Source organism: Salvelinus alpinus, chromosome 10 (genome assembly GCF_045679555.1).
Source record: "Salvelinus alpinus chromosome 10, SLU_Salpinus.1, whole genome shotgun sequence".
Lineage (NCBI taxonomy): Eukaryota > Metazoa > Chordata > Actinopteri > Salmoniformes > Salmonidae > Salvelinus > Salvelinus alpinus.
In genome coordinates this window covers 69,639,644-69,662,648 of record NC_092095.1, presented here as the reverse complement: position 1 = coordinate 69,662,648, position 23,005 = coordinate 69,639,644, and the positions used below count along the sequence as shown (strand labels likewise).

At 44.0% G+C, this 23,005-nt stretch overlaps 1 protein-coding gene across 4 annotated transcripts in view; it reads left to right on the top strand.

Moving 5' to 3' along the window:
• The window catches only part of LOC139532756 (immunoglobulin-like domain-containing receptor 2), a 48,430-nt gene that overhangs the window by 10,629 nt on the left and 14,796 nt on the right, over positions 1 to 23,005 (top strand). For 3 of the 4 annotated variants that reach the window (XM_071330760.1, XM_071330762.1, XM_071330759.1), the window contains exons 2-4: positions 4,818 to 5,150; positions 10,056 to 10,175; positions 19,462 to 19,524. In XM_071330760.1, the coding sequence (XP_071186861.1) occupies positions 4,818 to 5,150; positions 10,056 to 10,175; positions 19,462 to 19,524 (516 nt within the window). The remainder of the gene's footprint in view (positions 1 to 4,817; positions 5,151 to 10,055; positions 10,176 to 19,461; positions 19,525 to 23,005) is intronic. The other variant, XM_071330761.1, reaches the window with a different exon arrangement.

Genomic DNA, 23,005 nt, shown 5'->3' with positions numbered 1-23,005 from the left:
AGTTAACACAGTCTGGGTCTATCAAGTCCCTTATCCAAGCAGACATAGTTAACACAGTCTGGGTCTATCAAGTCCCTTATCCAAGCAGACATAGTTAACACAGTCTAGGTCTATCAAGTCCCTTATCCAAGCAGACATAGTTAACACCGTCTAGGTCTATCAAGTCCCTTATCCAAGCAGACATAGTTAACACAGTCTGGGTCTATCAAGTCCCTTATCCAAGCAGACATAGTTAACACAGTCTAGGTCTATCAAGTCCCTTATCCAAACAGACATAGTTAACACAGTCTGGGTCTATCAAGTCCCTTATCCAAGCAGACATAGTTAACACAGTCTGGGTCTATCAAGTCCCTTATCCAAGCAGACATAGTTAACACAGTCTAGGTCTATCAAGTCCCTTATCCAAACAGACATAGTTAACACAGTCTAGGTCTATCAAGTCCCTTATCCAAGCAGACATAGTTAACACAGTCTAGGTCTATCAAGTCCCTTATCCAAGCAGACATAGTTAACACAGTCTAGGTCTATCAAGTCCCTTATCCAAGCAGACATAGTTAACACAGTCTAGGTCTATCAAGTCCCTTATCCAAGCAGACATAGTTAACACAGTCTGGGTCTATCAAGTCCCTTATCCAAGCAGACATAGTTAACACAGTCTGGGTCTATCAAGTCCCTTATCCAAGCAGACATAGTTAACACAGTCTAGGTCTATCAAGTCCCTTATCCAAGCAGACATAGTTAACACAGTCTAGGTCTATCAAGTCCCTTATCCAAGCAGACATAGTTAACACAGTCTAGGTCTATCAAGTCCCTTATCCAAGCAGACATAGTTAACACAGTCTAGGTCTATCAAGTCCCTTATCCAAGCAGACATAGTTAACACAGTCTAGGTCTATCAAGTCCCTTATCCAAGCAGACATAGTTAACACAGTCTGGGTCTATCAAGTCCCTTATCCAAGCAGACATAGTTAACACAGTCTGGGTCTATCAAGTCCCTTATCCAAGCAGACATAGTTAACACAGTCTAGGTCTATCAAGTCCCTTATCCAAGCAGACATAGTTAACACAGTCTGGGTCTATCAAGTCCCTTATCCAAGCAGACATAGTTAACACAGTCTGGGTCTATCAAGTCCCTTATCCAAGCAGACATAGTTAACACAGTCTGGGTCTATCAAGTCCCTTATCCAAGCAGACATAGTTAACACAGTCTAGGTCTATCAAGTCCCTTATCCAAGCAGACATAGTTAACACAGTCTAGGTCTATCAAGTCCCTTATCCAAGCAGACATAGTTAACACAGTCTAGGTCTATCAAGTCCCTTATCCAAGCAGACATAGTTAACACAGTCTAGGTCTATCAAGTCCCTTATCCAAGCAGACATAGTTAACACAGTCTAGGTCTATCAAGTCCCTTATCCAAGCAGACATAGTTAACACAGTCTGGGTCTATCAAGTCCCTTATCCAAGCAGACATAGTTAACACAGTCTAGGTCTATCAAGTCCCTTATCCAAGCAGACATAGTTAACACAGTCTGGGTCTATCAAGTCCCTTATCCAAGCAGACATAGTTAACACAGTCTAGGTCTATCAAGTCCCTTATCCAAGCAGACATAGTTAACACAGTCTGGGTCTATCAAGTCCCTTATCCAAGCAGACATAGTTAACACAGTCTAGGTCTATCAAGTCCCTTATCCAAGCAGACATAGTTAACACAGTCTGGGTCTGTCAAGTCCCTTATCCAAGCAGACATAGTTAACACAGTCTAGGTCTATCAAGTCCCTTATCCAAGCAGACATAGTTAACACAGTCTGGGTCTATCAAGTCCCTTATCCAAGCAGACATAGTTAACACAGTCTAGGTCTATCAAGTCCCTTATCCAAACAGACATAGTTAACACAGTCTGGGTCTATCAAGTCCCTTATCCAAGCAGACATAGTTAACACAGTCTAGGTCTATCAAGTCCCTTATCCAAGCAGACATAGTTAACACAGTCTAGGTCTGTCAAGTCCCTTATCCAAGCAGACATAGTTAACACAGTCTAGGTCTATCAAGTCCCTTATCCAAGCAGACATAGTTAACACAGTCTGGGTCTATCAAGTCCCTTATCCAAGCAGACATAGTTAACACAGTCTGGGTCTATCAAGTCCCTTATCCAAGCAGACATAGTTAACACAGTCTGGGTCTATCAAGTCCCTTATCCAAGCAGACATAGTTAACACAGTCTGGGTCTATCAAGTCCCTTATCCAAGCAGACATAGTTAACACAGTCTGGGTCTATCAAGTCCCTTATCCAAGCAGACATAGTTAACACAGTCTGGGTCTATCAAGTCCCTTATCCAAGCAGACATAGTTAACACAGTCTGGGTCTATCAAGTCCCTTATCCAAGCAGACATAGTTAACACAGTCTGGGTCTATCAAGTCCCTTATCCAAGCAGACATAGTTAACACAGTCTAGGTCTATCAAGTCCCTTATCCAAGCAGACATAGTTAACACAGTCTGGGTCTATCAAGTCCCTTATCCAAGCAGACATAGTTAACACAGTCTAGGTCTATCAAGTCCCTTATCCAAGCAGACATAGTTAACACAGTCTGGGTCTATCAAGTCCCTTATCCAAGCAGACATAGTTAACACAGTCTAGGTCTATCAAGTCCCTTATCCAAGCAGACATAGTTAACACAGTCTGGGTCTGTCAAGTCCCTTATCCAAGCAGACATAGTTAACACAGTCTAGGTCTATCAAGTCCCTTATCCAAGCAGACATAGTTAACACAGTCTGGGTCTATCAAGTCCCTTATCCAAGCAGACATAGTTAACACAGTCTAGGTCTATCAAGTCCCTTATCCAAACAGACATAGTTAACACAGTCTGGGTCTATCAAGTCCCTTATCCAAGCAGACATAGTTAACACAGTCTAGGTCTATCAAGTCCCTTATCCAAGCAGACATAGTTAACACAGTCTAGGTCTGTCAAGTCCCTTATCCAAGCAGACATAGTTAACACAGTCTAGGTCTGTCAAGTCCCTTATCCAAGCAGACATAGTTAACACAGTCTGGGTCTATCAAGTCCCTTATCCATGCAGACATAGTTAACACAGTCTGGGTCTATCAAGTCCCTTATCCATGCAGACATAGTTAACACAGTCTGGGTCTATCAAGTCCCTTATCCAAGCAGACATAGTTAACACAGTCTGGGTCTATCAAGTCCCTTATCCAAGCAGACATAGTTAACACAGTCTGGGTCTATCAAGTCCCTTATCCAAGCAGACATAGTTAACACAGTCTGGGTCTATCAAGTCCCTTATCCATGCAGACATAGTTAACACAGTCTGGGTCTATCAAGTCCCTTATCCAAGCAGACATAGTTAACACAGTCTGGGTCTATCAAGTCCCTTATCCAAGCAGACATAGTTAACACAGTCTAGGTCTATCAAGTCCCTTATCCAAGCAGACATAGTTAACACAGTCTGGGTCTATCAAGTCCCTTATCCAAGCAGACATAGTTAACACAGTCTAGGTCTATCAAGTCCCTTATCCAAGCAGACATAGTTAACACAGTCTGGGTCTATCAAGTCCCTTATCCAAGCAGACATAGTTAACACAGTCTAGGTCTATCAAGTCCCTTATCCAAGCAGACATAGTTAACACAGTCTGGGTCTGTCAAGTCCCTTATCCAAGCAGACATAGTTAACACAGTCTAGGTCTATCAAGTCCCTTATCCAAGCAGACATAGTTAACACAGTCTGGGTCTATCAAGTCCCTTATCCAAGCAGACATAGTTAACACAGTCTAGGTCTATCAAGTCCCTTATCCAAACAGACATAGTTAACACAGTCTGGGTCTATCAAGTCCCTTATCCAAGCAGACATAGTTAACACAGTCTAGGTCTATCAAGTCCCTTATCCAAGCAGACATAGTTAACACAGTCTAGGTCTGTCAAGTCCCTTATCCAAGCAGACATAGTTAACACAGTCTAGGTCTGTCAAGTCCCTTATCCAAGCAGACATAGTTAACACAGTCTAGGTCTATCAAGTCCCTTATCCAAGCAGACATAGTTAACACAGTCTGGGTCTATCAAGTCCCTTATCCAAGCAGACATAGTTAACACAGTCTAGGTCTGTCAAGTCCCTTATCCAAGCAGACATAGTTAACACAGTCTAGGTCTGTCAAGTCCCTTATCCAAGCAGACATAGTTAACACAGTCTAGGTCTGTCAAGTCCCTTATCCAAGCAGACATAGTTAACACAGTCAAGGTCTGTCAAGTCCCTTATCCAAGCAGACATAGTTAACACAGTCTAGGTCTATCAAGTCCCTTATCCAAGCAGACATAGTTAACACAGTCTGGGTCTAGGAGAAATGAAGGCTCTTCTTCTAGCTAACCCAGTTCCAGCCTCAGAACCACATGTCACAGGTGGGAAACCTCCTGAGGGGGATACTGATTATGACGTCGCACGCAGGGCTCCCTCATCACGAGAGCACGAGTCCAACTCACCTCCACTACACGCAGTCAGACTAGTCTACTCCTGCTCTGTTTCACGTTGATGGTAACAGGCTGTATTTAACTGTGTTTTAGGAGCTTTGTGAGGCTGGAGGTGAACATTCACTAGATTATGTAATTACCGGTTGGTCTGAAGTGCTGGTCTCGTGGTGAATGTAGGAGGGCAGACAGGGCCACACTGCAGATCTGGGTATTTCTCTCTTTATGTCTGTTCACAGTGACACTGCCAGCTAGCCAGGTCCCAGATCTGTTTGTGCTATCATGTCATCTCCTTGACATGGCAATTAGTGACCCTCTCTCTGTCTCTCTTTCTCTCTCCCCCAGATCTCCCATCAAGCTCAGCCATCCAGGTCTCCGCTCGTGAAGACAGGAAGTATGCCATGCTGTTCCAGTCGGTGGTCCTGCCGTGCCAATACTCCAGCATGTCCACCCAGACGCCTGTGGTCCAATGGTGGTACAAGTCTTACTGTCGCGACCGCACCCGCGACGCCTTCAGCTTCCCGGAGAGCCTGGGGGTAAGGGAGTCCAAGCCGGGCTCCTCGTCCCATCTAGACTGCTCCGATTCTAGCCGCACCGTCCGCGTGGTGGCCTCCGTCACCGGATCCTCCATCACCCTGGCCGAGCACTACAAGGCCAGAGATATTACTATCATCAACAGTAAGACATGGCACTCAATACTACTGTGGTTGATTATGGTATTACATCAGGGAGACTAGATGTCCAGGGAGGCTGGTCAGGTCCTCTAGATACAAGACATGTCACTAGTGTTGTTGATGATGGTATTACATCAGGGGGACTAGATGTCCAGGGAGGCTGGTCAGGTCCTCTAGATACAAGACATGTCACTAGTGTTGTTGATGATGGTATTACATCAGGGGGACTAGATGTCCAGGGAGGCTGGTCAGGTCCTCTAGATACAAGACATGTCACTAGTGTTGTTGATGATGGTATTACATCAGGGGGGCTAGATGTCCAGGGAGGCTGGTCAGGTCCTCTAGATACAAGACATGTCACTAGTGTTGTTGATGATGGTATTAGATCAGGGGGACTAGATGTCCAGGGAGGCTGGTCAGGTCCTCTAGATATGTCACTAGTGTTGTTGATGATGGTATTACATCAGGGGACTAGATGTCCAGGGAGGCTGGTCAGGTCCTCTAGATACAAGACATGTCACTAGTGTTGTTGATGATGGTATTACATCAGGGGGACTAGATGTCCAGGGAGGCTGGTCAGGTCCTCTAGATACAAGACATGTCACTAGTGTTGTTGATGATGGTATTACATCAGGGGGACTAGATGTCCAGGGAGGCTGGTCAGGTCCTCTAGATACAAGACATGTCACTAGTGTTGTTGATGATGGTATTACATCAGGGGGACTAGATGTCCAGGGAGGCTGGTCAGGTCCTCTAGATACAAGACATGTCACTAGTGTTGTTGATGATGGTATTAGATCAGGGGGACTAGATGTCCAGGGAGGCTGGTCAGGTCCTCTAGATATGTCACTAGTGTTGTTGATGATGGTATTACATCAGGGGACTAGATGTCCAGGGAGGCTGGTCAGGTCCTCTAGATACAAGACATGTCACTAGTGTTGTTGATGATGGTATTACATCAGGGGGACTAGATGTCCAGGGAGGCTGGTCAGGTCCTCTAGATACAAGACATGTCCCTAGTGTTGTTGGTGATGGTATTACATCAGGGGGACTAGATGTCCAGGGAGGCTGGTCAGGTCCTCTAGATACAAGACATGTCACTAGTGTTGTTGATGATGGTATTACATCAGGGGGACTAGATGTCCAGGGAGGCTGGCCAGGTCCAGCAGATCAAATAAAGATCATGTAGATAAAGGTCACAGGTGGTTGAGGTCACAGGCAGGTCACAAGGCTGCCTCTCTTCTCAATTCCATAACACACACGTTGACATGCACCCACCCACATGCGTGTTGTGAGGTCCTCTGAAGAGACACTGAGAGGGTGTTGTGGAGGACAGGCAGGGTGATGAAGAGGAAGAGACGTGATAGTCCGGCGTCCCATTGTGATATAGCTACATGGGGGACGCACAGCCCGAACACGCACCTCCTCACAATCCCCAGCCAACGCACCTCCACGTTCTCGTCCTCTATGCGTTTTAATGTGTTGACAGTTGGAGAAATTGCTTGAGCCACGCTAAGAATTCAAAGTATGAAAGTCAACGGTCCAACATTCTAGAACACTGCTGTGTGTACACATACACGTTTTGATAGCCGCTTTAGACTCAGAGGCATCGGTGAGCAGACAGGGAAAGAGAGCGAGAGAGGAAGAGAGAGATGGATAGAGTAAGAGGGAGAGGAGAGAGAGAGAGGGAAAGATGGAGACAGAGAGAGTGAGAGAGGGAAAGATGGAGACAGAGAGAGTGAGAGAGGGAAAGAGGGAGAGAGAGAGAAGGGTGGAGACGGAGAGAGAGAGGGACGGAGAGGGAGACAGAGAGAGCTGCTAATAGAGAGAGAGAGCTGTAGAGAGAGAGAGCTGCAGAGAGAGAGAGGGGGGCGGAGAGGGAGACAGAGAGAGAGAGTTGCAGAGAGGGAGACAGAGAGAGAGAGAGAGCTGTAGAGAGAGGGGCGGAGAGGGAGACAGAGAGAGGGAGAAAGAGGGACGGAGACGGAGAGAGGGAGAGAGAGGGGGAGAGAGAGAGGGAGACAGGGAGACAGAGAGAGAGGGGGGAAAGAGGGAAAGGAATTGACCTGCATGTGGACCCCAGATTTATTGAGCTGTAAATCAGGGATAAGAATCAACCCTCTCTTCTCCTGTGACCAGATGGACAAAAGAGGATTTTTTCCCACATTGCCGTGCTTTAATGTTGTCCTCTCCCTCACACCTTGTTCTCTCTCTCTCTCTCTCTTTCTCTATCCCTCTCTCTATCCCTCTCTCTCTCTCTCTCGCTCTCTCTCTCTCTCTCTCTCTCTCTCTCTCTCTCTCTCTCTCTCTCTCTCTCTCTCTCTCTCTCTCTATCTCTCTCTCTCTCTCTCTCTCTCTCTCTCTCTCTCTCTCTCTCTCTCTCTCTCTCTCTCTCTCTCTCTCTCTCTCTCTCTCTCTCTCTCTCTATCTCTCAATCTTTCCTTCTCTCTCTCTCTCTCTCAATCTTTCCCTCTCTCTCTCTCTCTCTCTCTCTCTCTCTCTCTCTCTCTCTCTCTCTCTCTCTCTCTCTCTCTCTCTCTCTCTCTCTCTCTCTATCTCTCTATCTCTCAATCTTTCCCTCTCTCTCTCTCTCTGATGTGAGGCTCTTTAAAAGGAGCTCTCTCTGTTCTCTCTCTCCCTCTGTCTCTGATGTGGGGCTCTTCAAAAGGAGCTTTCTCTCTCTGTCTGTTCACTGTGAAGTCAGCTTAAATGGTTTGGCTCCTCTGGTGAACCCTGGAGTGGGCACAAACACGTTGAACTTGCTCCCCTGTTCCAAGAATCTGTGGAGTAAGGATGGAGTAGGGGATGGGGGGATGGGGGGAGGGAGAGAGAGAGAGAGAGTAAGGTGGAGGGTTGATAAATAAAGTATCAGACATGGCAAGTAGACACATCAATATACACTATGCACATCAATATACACTATACACATCAATATACAATATACACATCAATATACACTATACACATCAATATACACTATGCACATCAATATACACTATACACATCAATATACAATATACACATCAATATACACTATACACATCAATATACACATCAATATACACCAAACACATCAATATACACTATACACATCAATATACACTATACACATCAATATACACTATACACACCAATATACACATCAATATACACCAAACACATCAATATACACTATACACATCAATATACACTACACACATCAATATACACTATACACATCAATATACACATCAATATACACTACACATATCAATATACACATCAATATACACATCAATATACACTATACACATCAATATACACATCAATATACACATCAATATCCACTATACACATCAATATACACTACACACATCAATATACACATCAATATACACATCAATATACACTACACACATCAATATACACTATGCACATCAATATATTATAAATATTATAAACTGCACCAAATGGGTTCAATACAGTGGCATGTTAATAGATATCCCCAAAACTATTTTCTGGTTGTCCATAGGATTTGAGACCAGCAGTCTCCTAACCCACAGCCCCATCTCCAGCCCTATCCCCAACAGGAAAGGCTGTTCATTATGCTTGTCTCTTCCTGTCCCTTAAATAGGCCTGTTTACATGTCCGCCTCACAATGGACTGACTGGTCTGCTGAAAGTCTCCCACCACAGAGTCCACCCAACCTCTCGCCTCCTTTACTGTTTACTGTTTATCACTCAACACAACTCCTCCGTGGACTGTGTCAGACACAATGTTCTCTCCTCCTCCCCCTAACTGGCCAAAACAAACCTGTTTCTCCGTTCCTCCTTGTCCTTGACGATCTTGATATTTATATTCTCAGTTGAATTGTATTTGAGACTTCACATGGGAAGTTAAGGAATGTTGTAAGGTAGTTTGACAGAGTGATGTTTGACAGAGTGATGTGATGTTGGACAGAGTGTGGTTTGACAGAGTGATGTTTGACAGAGTGATGTGATGTTGGACAGAGTGTGGTTTGACAGAGTGTGGTTTGACAGAGTGTGGTTTGACAGAGTGATGTGATGTTGGACAGAGTGCGGTTTGACAGAGTGCGGTTTGACAGAGTGCGGTTTGACAGAGTGCGGTTTGACAGAGTGCTGTTTGACAGAGTGCTGTTTGACAGAGTGCTGTTTGACAGAGTGCTGTTTGACAGAGTGCTGTTTGACAGAGTGCTGTTTGACAGAGTGCTGTTTGACAGAGTGCTGTTTGACAGAGTGATGTTTGACAGAGTGATGTTTGACAGAGTGATGTGTTAGATGTGATGTTTGACAGAGTGATGTTTGACAGAGTGGTAATTAACAGAGTGATGAGTTAGATGTGATGTTTGACAGAGTGATGTTTGACAGAGTGATGTTTGACAGAGTGATGTTTGACAGAGTGATGTTTGACAGAGTGATGTTTGACAGAGTGATGTTTGACAGAGTGATGTTTGACAGAGTGATGTTTGACAGAGTGATGTGTTAGATGTGATGTTTGACAGAGTGATGTTTGACAGAGTGATGTTTGATACAGTAATGTTTGACAGAGTGATGTTTAACAGAGTGATGATTTAGATGTGATGTTTGAGACAGTGATGTTTGACAGAGTGATAATTAACAGAGTGATGAGTTAGAGTGATGAGTTAGAGTGATGTTTGACAGAGTGATGTTTGACAGAGTGATGTTTGACAGAGTGATGAGTTAGATGTGATGTTTGACAGAGTGATGTTTGACAGAGTGATGAGTTAGATGTGATGTTTGACAGAGTGATGTTTGACAGAGTGATGAGTTAGATGTGATGTTTGACACAGTGATGTTTGACAGAGTGATGTTTGACAGAGTGATATGTTAGATGTGATACTTATTTTTTTTTAAATATATTCTGTCTTCCTCCCCCTCCCTCTCTCCAGAGGCTGACCTGCGTATCGGGGAGCTCCAGTGGGGAGACAGTGGGGTGTACCTCTGTAAGGTGGTCATCTCTGACGACCTCGAGGGCAGGAATGAGGCCCCTGTGGAGCTTCTGGTGTTGGGTGAGTCCTCAACTCCCCTTCTCAGCCCTACCCTCTCCTCCCTCCAACCCTCCATTCCTCCATCCCCCCTCCTCCCTACCTCTCCCCCTGCCCCACTCCTCAGGAAGACCATTACACAGGAAGTAAAGCCAACCCAGACAGGAAGGGAAAACACTTCATGCAACACATTTATGACATTGAGGATATGCAAATACAAGTCCATTTAAATATGATTTCTCTTATCTACCCTCAGGCGACATGATTGAAGTTGACATGCAAGTTGATCCATTTCCATGGAGTACTCATCATATAGACGTTATATAAATCCCCTCATATAGACGTTATATAAACCCCCTCATATAGACGTTATATAAACCCCCTCATATAGACGTTATATAAACCCCCTCATATAGACGTTATATAAACCCCCTCATATAGACGTTATATAAACCCCCTCATATAGACGTTATATAAACCCCCTCATATAGACGTTATATAAACCCCCTCATATAGACGTTATATAAACCCCCTCATATAGACGTTATATAAACACCCCCATATAGACGTTATATAAACCCCCTCATATAGACGTTATATAAACCCCCTCATATAGACGTTATATAAACCCTCTCATATAGACGTTATATAAACCCCCTCATATAGACGTTATATAAACCCATCATATAGACGTTATATAAACCCCCTCATATAGACGTTATATAAACCCCCTCATATAGACGTTATATAAACCCTCTCATATAGACGTTATATAAACCCCCTCATATAGACGTTATATAAACCCCCTCATATAGACGTTATATAAACCCCCTCATATAGACGTTATATAAACCCCCTCATATAGACGTTATATAAACCCTCTCATATAGACGTTATATAAACCCCCTCATATAGACGTTATATAAACCCCCTCATATAGACGTTATATAAACCCCCTCATATAGACGTTATATAAACCCCCTCATATAGACGTTATATAAACCCCCTCATATAGACGTTATATAAACCCCCTCATATAGACGTTATATAAACCCTCTCATATAGACGTTATATAAACCCCCTCATATAGACGTTATATAAACCCCCTCATATAGACGTTATATAAACCCCCTCATATAGACGTTATATAAACCCCCTCATATAGACGTTATATAAACCCATCATATAGATGTTATATAAACCCCCTCATATAGACGTTATATAAACCCCCTCATATAGACGTTATATAAACCCCCTCATATAGACGTTATATAAACCCCCTCATATAGACGTTATATAAACCCCCTCATATAAACCCCCTCATATAGACGTCATATAGAAGCAACCGACCATCTACAGTTTATCTCTGTCTTGTCACTGGCACCTAACCCCACAAAGCGTCCATTCTTCTGGAGTATTTCTTATGTTCTCTCCCAGTCATCTACCACCCTGCCTCTGACCTACTGTCAGGTTGATCTCTCCCAGTCATCTACCACCCTGCCTCTGACCTACTGTCAGGTTGATCTCTCCCAGTCATCTACCACCCTGCCTCTGACCTACTGTCAGGTTGATCTCTCCCAGTCATCTACCACCCTGCCTCTGACCTACTGTCAGGTTGATCTCTCCCAGTCATCTACCACCCTGCCTCTGACCTACTGTCAGGTTGATCTCTCCCAGTCATCTACCACCCTGCCTCTGATCTACTGTCAGGTTGATCTCTCCCAGTCATCTACTACCCTGCCTCAGACCTACTGTCAGGTTGATCTCTCTCAGTCATCTACCACCCTGCCTCTGACCTACTGTCAGGTTGATCTCTCCCAGTCATCTACCACCCTGCCTCTGATCTACTGTCAGGTTGATCTCTCCCAGTCATCTACCACCCTGCCTCTGACCTACTGTCAGGTTGATCTCTCCCAGTCATCTACCACCCTGCCTCTGACCTACTGTCAGGTTGATCTCTCCCAGTCATCTACCACCCTGCCTCTAACCTACTGTCAGGTTGCTAGGCAGTAGTCACTCCTGTTATGTAACCAGGCTCCATTACTCGTTAGCTAAGGAACATCTATCAATGGAAACAATGCAGCTATCATGTGGACAATAGTGGCCCATCATCTAGTGTAGAGATGTACAGGACTGAGTACTGTTGGGACAATAGTGGCCCATCATCTAGTGTAGAGATGTACAGGACTGAGTACTGTTGGGACAATAGTGGCCCATCATCTAGTGTAGAGATGTACAGGACTGAGTACTGTTAGGACAATAGTGGCCCATCATCTAGTGTAGAGATGTACAGGACTGAGTACTGTTAGGACAATAGTGGCCCATCATCTAGTGTAGAGATGTACAGGACTGAGTACTGTTGGGACAATAGTGGCCCATCATCTAGTGTAGAGATGTACAGGACTGAGTACTGTTGGGACAATAGTGGCCCATCATCTAGTGTAGAGATGTACAGGACTGAGTACTGTTAGGACAATAGTGGCCCATCATCTAGTATAGAGATGCACAGGACTGAGTACTGTTGGAGCAATAGTGGCCCATCATCTAGTGTAGAGATGTACAGGACTGAGTACTGTTACAATAGTGGCCCATCATCTAGTGTAGAGATGTACAGGACTGAGTACTGTTAGGACAATAGTGGCCCATCATCTAGTGTAGAGATGTACAGGACTGAGTACTGTTGGGACAATAGTGGCCCATCATCTAGTGTAGAGATGTACAGGACTGAGTACTGTTGGGACAATAGTGGCCCATCATCTAGTGTAGAGATGTACAGGACTGAGTACTGTTAGGGACAATAGTGGCCCATCATCTAGTGTAGAGATGTACAGGACTGAGTACTGTTAGGACAATAGTGGCCCATCATCTAGTGTAGAGATGTACAGGACTGAGTACTGTTAGGACAATAGTGGCCCATCATCTAGTGTAGAGATGTACAGGACTGAGTACTGTTAGGACAATAGTGGCCCATCATCTAGTGTAGAGATGTACAGGACTGAGTACTGTTGGGACAATAGTGGCCCATCATCTAGTGTAGAGATGTACAGGACTGAGTACTGTTGGGACAATAGTGGCCCATCATCTAGTGTAGAGATGTACAGGACTGAGTACTGTTGGGACAATAGTGGCCCATCATCTAGTGTAGAGATGTACAGGACTGAGTACTGTTAGGGACAATAGTGGCCCATCATCTAGTGTAGAGATGTACAGGACTGAGTACTGTTAGGGACAATAGTGGCCCATCATCTAGTGTAGAGATGTACAGGACTGAGTACTGTTAGGGACAATAGTGGCCCATCATCTAGTGTAGAGATGTACAGGACTGAGTACTGTTAGGGACAATAGTGGCCCATCATCTAGTGTAGAGATGTACAGGACTGAGTACTGTTAGGGACAATAGTGGCCCATCATCTAGTGTAGAGATGTACAGGACTGAGTACTGTTGGGACAATAGTGGCCCATCTAGTGTAGAGATGTACAGGACTGAGTACTGTTGGGACAATAGTGGCCCATCATCTAGTGTAGAGATGTACAGGACTGAGTACTGTTAGGACAATAGTGGCTCATCATCTAGTGTAGAGATGTACAGGACTGAGTACTGTTAGGACAATAGTGGCCCATCATCTAGTGTAGAGATGTACAGGACTGAGTACTGTTAGGACAATAGTGGCCCATCATCTAGTGTAGAGATGTACAGGACTGAGTACTGTTGGGACAATAGTGGCCCATCATCTAGTGTAGAGATGTACAGGACTGAGTACTGTTAGGACAATAGTGGCCCATCATCTAGTGTAGAGATGTACAGGACTGAGTACTGTTAGGACAATAGTGGCCCATCATCTAGTGTAGAGATGTACAGGTCTGAGTACTGTTGGGACAATAGTGGCCCATCATCTAGTGTAGAGATGTACAGGACTGAGTACTGTTAGGGACAATAGTGGCCCATCATCTAGTGTAGAGATGTACAGGACTGAGTACTGTTGGGACAATAGTGGCCCATCATCTAGTGTAGAGATGTACAGGACTGAGTACTGTTAGGGACAATAGTGGCCCATCATCTAGTGTAGAGATGTACAGGACTGAGTACTGTTAGGACAATAGTGGCCCATCATCTAGTGTAGAGATGTACAGGACTGAGTACTGTTGGGGAGGTGTCTTCTTGACATCCTGCCTGTTGGCTAGTGGGATAGGTCTGTCTTTTTAACATTTATTTTACCTTTATTTAATTATGCAAGTCAGTTAAGAACAAATTCTTATTTTCAATGACAGCCTAGGAACAGTGGGTTAACTGCCTGTTCAGTAGCAGAACGACAGATTTGTACCTTGTCAGCTCGGGGATTTGAACTTGCAACCTTTCGGTTACTAGGCTACCCTGCCGCCCCACTCAGTGTAGTGTGTTGTAATGCTAATGCTTTTCCTGTGTGTTATACTGTCTGTTAGCTGGGAAGGTACAACTTGCTCCCTTAGCATGAAAAGAAAGTGTCTTTTTGAGTGAATCCTGTGTGTGTGTGTGTGTGTGTGTGTGTGTGTGTGTGTGTGTGTGTGTGTGTGTGTACACGTGTGCATTCATGCTTGTTTACGTATATTTATGTGTTATTGCTCAACAATGGCGGCCCCACATCCCTGAGTGCGGTAACTAGCGTCGCCATGGTGGCGCTCTGCGTGGCCATGCTGCTTGAGAGAGAGAGACCTTTTATTTGGCTGGCTGCCTCTCTGTAAATCAGTCCAGTCCAGTAGATCCTCCCTCTCACTAAGTCCAGAGTCTCTATAACACACTACAGCCCAGCAAAACCACATAGATAGATGGTCTTCATCACAGCCCAGTGTTGAAGAGACAGAGACACATTGTGTCCTCTGTGATGTGTAGTAGCTCTCACAGAACTACACCATCCCTTTAAACCACAGTGGTCTGTCAGGGGACCGTGTCCTCTGTGATGTGTAGTAACTCTCACAGAACTACACCATCCCTTTAAACCACAGTGGTCTGTCAGTGGACCGTGTCCTCTGTGATGTGTAGTAGCTCTGTGATGTGTAGTAACTCTGTGATGTGTAGTAACTACATTGAGTAGAAATTGGGTTATCCCAGATATTAACCTAGTATAGTAGAAGCCACTTGTCGGGATTCCCACGGCAACAACTGGGTTTTACTGTCGTCAGGGGGCCAGGGGAAAGATTGACGTGACACGGGGAGAGAGAAAGACTGGCGGGTCAAATATATAGATCAGGGGTGAGACTCGTTAGTGTGTGTTGTAATGTAGGCTTGTTAGTGTGTGTTGTAATGTAGGCTTGTTAGTGTGTGTTGTAATGTAGGCTTGTTAGTGTGTGTTGTATTGTAGGCTTGTTAGTGTGTGTTGTATTGTAGGCTTGTTAGTGTGTGTTGTATTGTAGGCTTGTTAGTGTGTGTTGTATTGTAGGCTTGTTAGTGTGTGTTGTATTGTAGGCTTGTTAGTGTGTGTTGTAATGTAGGCTTGTTAGTGTGTGTTGTATTGTAGGCGTGTTAGTGTGTGTTGTATTGTAGGCGTGTTAGTGTGTGTTGTATTGGATGCTTGTTAGTGTGTGTTGTATTGTAGGCTTGTTAGTGTGTGTTGTATTGGATGCTTGTTAGTGTGTGTTGTATTGTAGGCTTGTTAGTGTGTGTTGTATTGTAGGCTTGTTAGTGTGTGTTGTATTGGATGCTTGTTAGTGTGTGTTGTATTGTAGGCTTGTTAGTGTGTGTTGTATTGTAGGCGTGTTAGTGTGTGTTGTATTGGATGCTTGTTAGTGTGTGTTGTATTGTAGGCTTGTTAGTGTGTGTTGTATTGGATGCTTGTTAGTGTGTGTTGTATTGGATGCTTGTTAGTGTGTGTTGTATTGTAGGCTTGTTAGTGTGTGTTGTATTGTAGGCGTGTTAGTGTGTGTTGTATTGGATGCTTGTTAGTGTGTGTTGTATTGTAGGCGTGTTAGTGTGTGTTGTATTGTAGGCTTGTTAGTGTGTGTTGTATTGGATGCTTGTTAGTGTGTGTTGTATTGTAGGCGTGTTAGTGTGTGTTGTATTGTAGGCGTGTTAGTGTGTGTTGTAATGTAGGCTTGTTAGTGTGTGTTGTATTGTAGGCTTGTAAGGTCAGGTTCTCTGGTTGTGAAGGGGGCAGGAACAGTTTTCTTCACTTTAATAGTCAACACATGGGTCAGAGGTCATGGAAAGAACAAATGTCCAGAGTGAGTGAAACAGAAAACCTGTAAACTCCTCTCTGCTTCATAATGACAGCCAGCCAGTCAGGCAGCGGTGCGTTAGCCCAGTACCCAGCAGTGAGGGGGGGAATTCCAGGAGGAAGGTCCAGCTAAGCTGCTCTTGATGTGGGCAAAGAGAGTAGGGCCGTCCAGGAGGGCCCTGGAGCTCCTACACCATTAAACCCTCTTCCTGTCTGTCTGATACTTACAACTCGCTCCTGAACAGGAACAATGTACTGACATGGGTCATGGTCTGTATCAGGATCCCTGCTTCAAACCACTGGAGGCCAGGACAGAGATTCTACTTGTCAACACGGGACAGTCTGTCCTGTACCAGCCTGAACAACAGACAGATATGGGCAGCATGTTGCCAAGGTTGGTATCAGGATCCCTGTTTCAAACCACTGGAGGCCCCAGGAGAAACATGGTGCTCCTTTGGGTTAATAGAAAAACAGGTCTGCACACTTCAACAAACAAACAGGGTTGTAATTCCCTCAGACGGGGTCCCACCTAGGCAGCTATAGTAGGAGCATGTCGAGATGTATAGGTCAGGTGAATACAGGCTCTGATAGGAGGCTGAGCACACCTACAACAGTACTAATAACCTTCTGAATAGCTTCTGTGTCTGACATCAATATGAGGGGATTTAAGCCCTTTCTACGACACTCCAGGTTCCTATCCTTCTTTGAAAAAGTATTGCTTCACCCGCTACATTTCTAGTCTTGTAGTGTGACAGACTGTGGTGTTTGTATGGTCAGCATGGTAGCAGCCAAGATACAGTATACTGTGTTTGTATGGTCAGCATGGTAGCAGCCAAGATACAGTATACTGTGTTTGTATGGTCAGCATGGTAGCAGCCAAGATACAGTATACTGTGTTTGTATGGTCAGCATGGTAGCAGCCAAGATACAGTATACTGTGTTTGTATGGTCAGCATGGTAGCAGCCAAGATACAGTATACTGTGTTTGTATGGTCAGCATGGTAGCAGCCAAGATACAGTATACTGTGTTTGTATGGTCAGCATGGTAGCAGCCAAGATACAGTATACTGTGTTTGTATGGTCAGCATGGTAGCAGCCAAGATACAGTATACTGTGTTTGTATGGTCAGCATGGTAGCAGCCAAGATACAGTATACTGTGTTTGTATGGTCAGCATGGTAGCAGCCAAGATACAGTATACTGTGTTTGTATGGTCAGCATGGTAGCAGCTAAGATACAGTATACTGTGTTTGTATGGTCAGCATGGTAGCAGCCAAGATACAGTATACTGTGTTTGTATGGTCAGCATGGTAGCAGCCAAGATACAGTATACTGTGTTTGTATGGTCAGCATGGTAGCAGCCAAGATACAGTATACTCTATGTGTATTTTAGATGTATATCTCTATGGCTACTGTACAATATTCCAGCACACAGCCAAGCTCAAACAACCACATTATGGGGGAAAGTGAATGGTCTTCCCTAATCTCCTCTATCTCTCTCTCTCCATCCCCCCTTTCTTTCTATTGCTATCTCCCTCTCTCTCTCCATCCCCCATTTCTCTCTATTCCTCTCTCCCACACTCTCATCCCCCCCTTTCTCTCTATCCTTCTCTCTCTTTCTCTCTCTCTCTCATTATACCTCTCCCCTCTCTCTCTTCTCCCCCCCATCCCCTCTCTCCCTCTCTCTCTCTCTATCCTTCTCTCTCTCTCTCTCTCTCTCTCTCTCTCTCTCTCTCTCTCTCTCTCTCTCTCTCTCTCTCTCTCTCTCTCATTATACCTCTCCCCCTCTCTCTCTTCTCCCCCCCCTCTCTCTCTCTCTCTCTCTCTCTCTCTCTCTCTCTCTCTCTCTCTCTCTCTCTCTCTCTCTCTCTTTATACCTCTCCCCCCTCCTTCTCTTCTCCCCCCAGCCCCTCTCCCTCTCTCTCTCGTACCAGCCTGTGCCACATTATCCCACATTTGTGTGAGCGTGGCTAACCTCTTTTTGCGGAGTTGTATATGAAGTTGAAATATGAACTAACATTAGTAACTCATATCGCCAGAGAGGGAAACAGGAAGAGATAGAGAGAACGTGTTATTGTAACACAGAGCTGCTGCCAGTGAGGTCACTGCCTATGTATTTGTGACATCACTGGGATGCTACTGGTAATATCATCAACGCATTTGTCTCCAGACTGACTGGAAGCTCCCCAGTTCAATCCACTACAGATAGAGGGAAGCAGCACCAGGTTCAGTCAGTCTGTTTGAGTCAGGCTGTATGTCAAGGACAGGTGTGGTGACTCAAAGCATTGCTTTTCAACTAAAACCTTATCAATGACAAGCACATTGAAGTTAGAGACAGATGACTTTGAAGTATCTTCAACTGTCTTCATAAAGCAAAGACTGTACTCTTCACAGTCCTCATGGCCAGCCGTAGCTATGGAAACCATTGATCCTGTGTGGCTCCGTTGGTAGAGCATGGTGCTTGCAATGTCAGGGTTGTGTTTGTTTTTTTAAAGTATGAAAATGTATGAACTCACTACTGTAAGTCGCTCTGGATAAAAGCGTCTGCTAAATGACTCAAATGAAAATGTGAGAAAATGAAACACAGTTCCCAAAACAGGCCCATATTCAGTGGGGCTGTGATGCAAAAGCCCTATCAGACAGAGTCAGGCTGTATTTCAGGACATGTGGGGTGAAGGAAACACAGTCATATTTCTCTGCATCAGTGCTTTTCAACAAAACCATATCAATGACAACCACGTTTAGACTTAAAGTGGCATCTTCTGCATGCTGGCATGTCCACCTTCCTGGCTCTTCTATTGTCCAAATCTCTGCATGCTGGCATGTCCACCTTCCTGGCTCTTCTATTGTCCAAATCTCTGCATGCTGCTGCTACCTGTCCTTCATTCTCCCTGACCCCATGACCCCTGACAATTCCTTTTTTAATTCAGTCGATTCAAGAAGTAAACTGAAATTCCAATTTTCCTCAATACTTAAAAAAAATGGAATTAGAATTTTGGTTTAGACCCTGAATTTTGGTTGAGACCCTGCTAGGACTCCCCTGTCTTCTGACCTTTCCTGCCCTCTGTCCTGTCTTGCCCTGTCCTATCCTGTCCTTCACCTCTGCTCTTCTCCTCTCTCCAGGTAAGACAGGTACAGGTGTGTCAGATGATCTCCTGCCTGACTTTGATATGAAGATTATGCCAGGTAGGTAGGGGCGTGTCCTCCTCACCTGTGTCTGTCTGTCTCTTCTTTTCACTCATTAACACACAACTATTGCTTCTTCACTGCCCAATCAGCTTCATGTTGTTTTTTAGTCATCCAATCAGTTATCTTATTACAAATCAAACACATGATTATGGTCAGTTTACTGTTGAACAGTGAGAGTAGGAGAGAGGGAGAACAGAGAGAGACAGAAAGAGAGAGACAGACCAGAGAGAGAGGGAGAATATAGAGAGACAGACCAGAGAGAGAGGGAGAATATAGAGAGACAGACCAGAGAGAGAGAGAGAGAGAGAGAGAACAGAGAGAGACAGAAAGAGAGAGGGAGAACAGAGAGAGAGAGAGAGGGAGAACAGAGATATAGGAAGAAAGAGAGAGAGAGACTTGTGGTTTCTGACCCAGCCCAAAGGAAGTCCATCATTAGGGATTGTTATTGTGAGTAACATAATGATAGTGAGAGTTTACAGGATGGTTGAACTGGACATTATGGAGTAATGATGTTTAGAGGATGGTTGAACTGGACATTATGGAGTAATGATGTTTACAGGATGGTTGAACTGGACATTATGGAATAATGATATTGAGAGAGTTTACAGGATGGTTGAACTGGACATTATGGAGTCAGAGAGAAGGGAGTTGATATTGTCTTCTGTCACATTCCCCAAATTCAGACGTTTCCTCATCTTGGAGGTTGTTGACAGATTTGGGTATGGTGAGATGGAAATGTCTTATTCAGTGATGACTCATTCACTCTCATTTCAAATGTTGTTGTTGCATGAGTACATGTTCTTCTGTACAGCAGCTCCCACATCTTACTGTGATGTTTCATAGTCACAGTGTTTGTGTTTAGCAGCTCCCACATCTTACTGTGATGTTTCATAGTCACAGTGTTTGTGTTTAACAGCTCCCACATCTTACTGTGATGTTTCATAGTCACAGTGTTTGTGTTTAACAGCTCCCACATCTTACTGTGATGTTTCATAGTCACAGTGTTTGTGTTTAGCAGCTCCCACATCTTACTGTGATGTTTCATAGTCACAGTGTTTGTGTTTAACAGCTCCCACATCTTACTGTGATGTTTCATAGTCACAGTGTTTGTGTTTAACAGCTCCCACATTGTACTGTAATGTTTCATAGTCACAGTGTTTGTGTTTAGCAGCTCCCACATCTTACTGTGATGTTTCATAGTCACAGTGTTTGTGTTTAACAGCTCCCACATCTTACTGTGATGTTTCATAGTCACAGTGTTTGTGTTTAGCAGCTCCCACATCTTACTGTGATGTTTCATAGTCACAGTGTTTGTGTTTAACAGCTCCCACATCTTACTGTGATGTTTCATAGTCACAGTGTTTGTGTTTAGCAGCTCCCACATCGTACTGTGATGTTTCATAGTCACAGTGTTTGTGTTTAGCAGCTCCCACATCTTACTGTAATGTTTCATAGTCACAGTGTTTGTGTTTAGCAGCTCCCACATCGTACTGTGATGTTTCATAGTCACAGTGTTTGTGTTTAGCAGCTCCCACATCTTACTGTGATGTTTCATAGTCACAGTGTTTGTGTTTAGCAGCTCCCACATCTTACTGTGATGTTTCATAGTCACAGTGTTTGTGTTTAGCAGCTCCCACATCTTACTGTGATGTTTCATAGTCACAGTGTTTGTGTTTAGCAGCTCCCACATCGTACTGTGATGTTTCATAGTCACAGTGTTTGTGTTTAGCAGCTACCACATCGTACTGTGATGTTTCATAGTCACAGTGTTTGTGTTTAACAGCTCCCACATCTTACTGTGATGTTTCATAGTCACAGTGTTTGTGTTTAGCAGCTCCCACATCTTACTGTGATGTTTCATAGTCACAGTGTTTGTGTTTAGCAGCTACCACATCGTACTGTGATGTTTCATAGTCACAGTGTTTGTGTTTAACAGCTCCCACATCTTACTGTGATGTTTCATAGTCACAGTGTTTGTGTTTAGCAGCTCCCACATCATACTGTGATGTTTCATAGTCACAGTGTTTGTCTTTAACAGCTCCCACATCGTACTGTGATGTTTCATAGTCACAGTGTTTGTGTTTAGCAGCTCCCACATCGTACTGTGATGTTTCATAGTCACAGTGTTTGTGTTTAGCAGCTCCCACATCGTACTGTAATGTTTCATAGTCACAGTGTTTGTGTTTAACAGCTCCCACATTGTACTGTAATGTTTCATAGTCACAGTGTTTGTGTTTAGCAGCTCCCACATCGTACTGTGATGTTTCATAGTCACAGTGTTTGTGTTTAGCAGCTACCACATCATACTGTGATGTTTCATAGTCACAGTGTTTGTGTTTAGCAGCTCCCACATCGTACTGTGATGTTTCATAGTCACAGTGTTTGTGTTTAGCAGCTACCACACCGTACTGTAATGTTTCATAGTCACAGTGTTTGTGTTTAACAGCTCCCACATTGTACTGTAATGTTTCATAGTCACAGTGTTTGTGTTTAGCAGCTCCCACATCGTACTGTGATGTTTCATAGTCACAGTGTTTGTGTTTAGCAGCTACCACATCATACTGTGATGTTTCATAGTCACAGTGTTTGTGTTTAGCAGCTCCCACATCGTACTGTGATGTTTCATAGTCAGTGTTTGTGTTTAGCAGCTACCACACCGTACTGTAATGTTTCATAGTCACAGTGTTTGTGTTTAGCAGCTCTCACATCGTACTGTAATGTTTCATAGTCACAGTGTTTGTGTTTAACAGCTCCCACATTGTACTGTAATGTTTCATAGTCACAGTGTTTGTGTTTAGCAGCTCCCACATCGTACTGTGATGTTTCATAGTCACAGTGTTTGTGTTTAGCAGCTACCACATCGTACTGTGATGTTTCATAGTCACAGTGTTTGTGTTTAACAGCTCCCACATCGTACTGTAATGTTTCATAGTCACAGTGTTTGTGTTTAACAGCTCCCACATCGTACTGTAATGTTTCATAGTCACAGTGTTTGTGTTTAGCAGCTCCCACATCGTACTGTAATGTTTCATAGTCACAGTGTTTGTGTTTAGCAGCTCCCACATCGTACTGTAATGTTTCATAGTCACAGTGTTTGTGTTTAACAGCTCTCACATCGTACTGTAATGTTTCATAGTCACAGTGTTTGTGTTTAACAGCTCCCACATCGTACTGTAATGTTTCATAGTCACAGTGTTTGTGTTTAGCAGCTACCACACCGTACTGTAATGTTTCATAGTCACAGTGTTTGTGTTTAGCAGCTCCCACATCGTACTGTAATGTTTCATAGTCACAGTGTTTGCGTTTGTAGTATATAAAATATAAATATACAGTGCTTTTGGAAAGTATTCAGAACCCTTGACTTTTTCCACATTTTGTTATGTTACAGCCTTATTCTAAAATGTATTAAATAGTTGTTTCCCTCATCAATCTACACACAAAACCCCATAATGACAAAGCTAAAACAGGTTTTTAGATT